The sequence below is a fragment of the Terrapene carolina genome, unplaced genomic scaffold (assembly GCF_002925995.2).
Source record: "Terrapene carolina triunguis isolate 2854851 unplaced genomic scaffold, T_m_triunguis-2.0 Scaffold34074, whole genome shotgun sequence".
Lineage (NCBI taxonomy): Eukaryota > Metazoa > Chordata > Testudines > Emydidae > Terrapene > Terrapene triunguis.
This window is the reverse complement of record NW_020698425.1, coordinates 4,444-7,915: the sequence shown is the minus strand read 5'-3', so window position 1 is coordinate 7,915 and position 3,472 is coordinate 4,444. Positions and strand designations below refer to the sequence as shown.

Here is a 3,472-nt window from a genome sequence, read left to right as displayed (position 1 = left end):
GGGGCCACATCATACCAACAGGCAGGCCCCTTGTCAAGCTTTGGCAGCTCCCAGCTCAGCCCCAGAGTAGAGGGAGCCCAGCTGAGGCAGGGACAGGAGTGGAAAAGATTGAGGGAGGGAGGGAGGGGAGGAGAGAAGCCAGGAACCAGGGCAGGTGGGGTAGGAGTAGGGCCTTGGGGAATAGGTAGGGCAGGGGACAGGGTCTCAGGGTCCAATTGTTGCCACCTTTCTAACTGCTAAGAATTAATGAGGTCTATACAGACTGATTCCCCAGTTTGTCACACTGACACAGCACAGTAAGACCAGGAAAGGATTTAATATCTCTTTCACTGACCAGTAAGTGATTCAAGAAAGAGGGCCCAGCACCATGTCACTAGCCAGTGCATCATGGAGCTTGGTCTGAGAACCAGAGCACCAGGAGAAAACCTTAATTAGAATCATAGAATCATAGAATATCAGGGTTGGAAGGGACCTCAGGAGGTCATTTAGTCCAACCCTCTGCTCAAAGCAAGACCAAACCCCAACTAAATCATCCCTTATGAGTAATGAACCGGAGCAGCCTGTCCCGGATCTGTTTGGTCCTCACCCCATAGATGATGGGGTGTAGCATGGGGGGCACCAGTAAGTTCATGTTGCCAATAAGAACATGGAAATGCAGGGGAACATTCTTTCCAAAACGGTATGTGAGGGAGGAGAAGAGACCTGGGATGTAAAAGGTTAAGATGACACAGAGGTGGGAGACGCAGGTTCCAAAAGTCTTGAGCCGGGCGTCCTTTGTGGGGAGGCTGAAGATGGCCCTGAGGATCTGGATATAGGACACAATGATAAAAATCCCATCCAGACCCATTACACACAATAGCACAAATAGACCATAGTAACTACTGATGTGGGTGTCGCCGCAGGCCAGTTTCACCACGGATATGTGTGCGCAGAATGGCTCGGGGATGATGTTGGTTCTACAATATCGCCACTGTCTTACCAGGAAGGGATAGGGCAGTACGAGCATGCCACTGCGCAGCACCACAGCCAGGCCCATCTTGGCCACCATGGGGATTGTCAGGATGGTGGAATGTCTTAGGGGATGGCAGATGGCCACATAGCGATCGAAACCCATGGTCACGAAGAACCCGGACTCCATCACTGAGAAGCAGCCAATGAAGTACATCTGGGTGAGGCAGGCATCAAAATCTATCTCCCTGGAATTGAACCAGAAGATTGACAGCATTTTGGGCAGGATGGACGTAGACAGAACCAGGTCAGTGACAGCCAGCATGCAGAGGAAATAGTACATGGGCCCATGGAGGCTCGGCTCCATCTTCACAATGAAGAGGATCGTGATGTTCCCCAAGACAGCTATGATGTATATGAAACAGAAGGGGATCAATATCCAGATATGGGCTGCCTCCAGGCCAGGAATACCCTGCAGGATGAAGGTGGAGGGGTTGGTGAAGTCGGATTTGTTGGAATTTGACATGGAGTAGGAGTAAAGGTCTCCAACTCTGAGGTAGAATGGTGTTTCCTGCATGCACTGTATGTTCTCCTGACTTCCTGTATGTGCCCAGGATCAAGGGTGATGGTCACAGTACAAATGCCTGGGTGGAGAGACAATGTGAATATGAGACACTACATACAGTACTGGAGGCTGTTCTCGTTGCTGAAGCAGATTGGTCACTCTTCACACACTGAAAAAGACATTTTCATTATTCATAGAAATAAATTATGAACACTGACCCTACTAATGCCAATTCCATATTTCATGGCATGTGTCAATAATTCCTACATGTCATGATGTGGTAAAGCTTAATAGGCAATAGCAGGAAACATGACTTTGGGTACTGGTTATCCATCATTGTTCCTTAATGCAATGAAACCCAGTCTAGGGAGTCCATGCTGTAGGGAGTTCCCCATTCACGTGGTTGCTCAGAACCTGAGAATGGGAAAAAAACACAAACTTTTGCCAAGTCATGCTCCGGGGGGAAACATCCCAGCTAGACGCACCCCAGGGAAAAGAAATGGGCTTCATTGATAGCAACTCAGTGGAAACACCTGCTTTGGTAAATGATTGGGTGTAGAACCCCATTTATGAACACCGAACCAGTCAGTTAGCTATAAAAATCCTTCTTAGTAGCTGTTCTCTACTTGCCTTACCTGTAAAGAGTTAAGAAGTCTCACTGAAATGCTTAGGTAAGAGGAAGTGAGTTGGCACCTGGCCAAAAGAGCCAATGGGAAGACTAGAAACTTTTAACTTTGAGAAAAAAACTTCCCCTCTTTGTGAGGGTTGTTGTTTTCTCTTGGCTGGAGAGACAGAGAGCAGCAGGTCTGCTGTAAAGATTGGGCCAACTATGAAAAATCATCAGCATTGATACCTAAAAATTACTCATTTGGAACTACAGATAAGTAAGCAGAACGGGAAATGTTTAGTTAGACGGGATCAGGTTTCTCTCTTTATTTTGGGCTTGTGGAGTCTTCTGTGCTAAACACAGGTGCTTTTGTTTTCTTTGTACCCTTTAAAGTGGACCCCAAGGAAGACATTCTTGGGTTTTAATGCTTTCAGTTGCTCTTTTAATATCTAGCAACACCCTGATTTTCCAGATGTGTTGTCATAACTATAAAGAGAAGGGTAACCACCTTTCTGTATGCAGTACTATAAAATCCCTCCTGGCCAGAGGCACAAAATCCTTTTACCTGTAAAGGGTTAAGAAGCTCAGGTAACCTAGCTGGCACCTGACCAAAAGGACCAATAAGGGGCAAGATACTCTCAAATCTGTGGAGGGGAAAAAAGGCTTTGTTTTATCTGTTCTTTGTCTGTCTGTTCCGTGTGCTTGCCAGAGACAGATCAAGAAGGCAAGCAATCCAACTAAATTAGAATTAGTAAGGAATAATAGGGAAATGCATTAGCTTATTTTATTTTGGCTTGTGATTTTCCTTGTTTAGAGGGAGGATTTGTCTCTGGATTTGTAACTTTAAGGTTTTGCCTAGAGGGGAGATCCTCTATGTTCTTGAGTCTTTTGTTATTCTGTAAAGTACTTACCATCCCGATTTTACAGAGGTAATTATTTTACCTTTTCTTTAGTTAAAATTTTTCTTTTAAGAACCTGATTGTTTTTTCATCTTTTTAAGATTCAAGGGTCTGTGTTCGCCTGTACCAATTTGTGAGGATATTATTCTCAAGCTTCCCCAGGAAAGGGGTTGTAGGGACTTGGGGGATTATTGTCAAGCCTGCCCAGGAAAGGAGGTATAGGGGCTTGGGGGGGGGGAGATACTTGGGGAAGGTAGGGCTCCAAGTGGCCCTCCCTAAATGTTTGTTTAAACCACTTGGTGGTGGCAGCATTACTTAATCCAAGGAATAGGGGAGTTTTTTACCTAAGCTGGTAAAAATAAGCTTAGGGGTTCTTCATGCGGGTCCCCACATCTGTACCCTAAAGTTCAGAGTGGGGAGAGAACTCTGACATGGTGGCAGAGCGGTGGGATG

The 3,472-nt window shown here is 45.9% G+C and overlaps 1 protein-coding gene across 1 annotated transcript; it reads right to left on the bottom strand.

Annotated features, from left to right (window-relative positions):
- Window positions 1–529: 529 nt before the first annotated feature.
- Window positions 530–1,474, bottom strand: LOC112106893 (olfactory receptor 52R1-like). The gene has a single exon (XM_024200366.2). It carries the CDS (start codon window positions 1,472–1,474, stop codon window positions 530–532), a length of 945 nt encoding a protein of 314 aa, XP_024056134.2.
- Between the last annotated feature and the right edge of the window lie 1,998 nt (window positions 1,475–3,472).

Bases quoted from the DNA above. Each gene is read 5' to 3' on its own strand.
- LOC112106893 (XM_024200366.2), bottom strand. From the start codon at position 1,474: ATGTCAAATTCCAACAAATCCGACTTCACCAACCCCTCCACCTTCATC.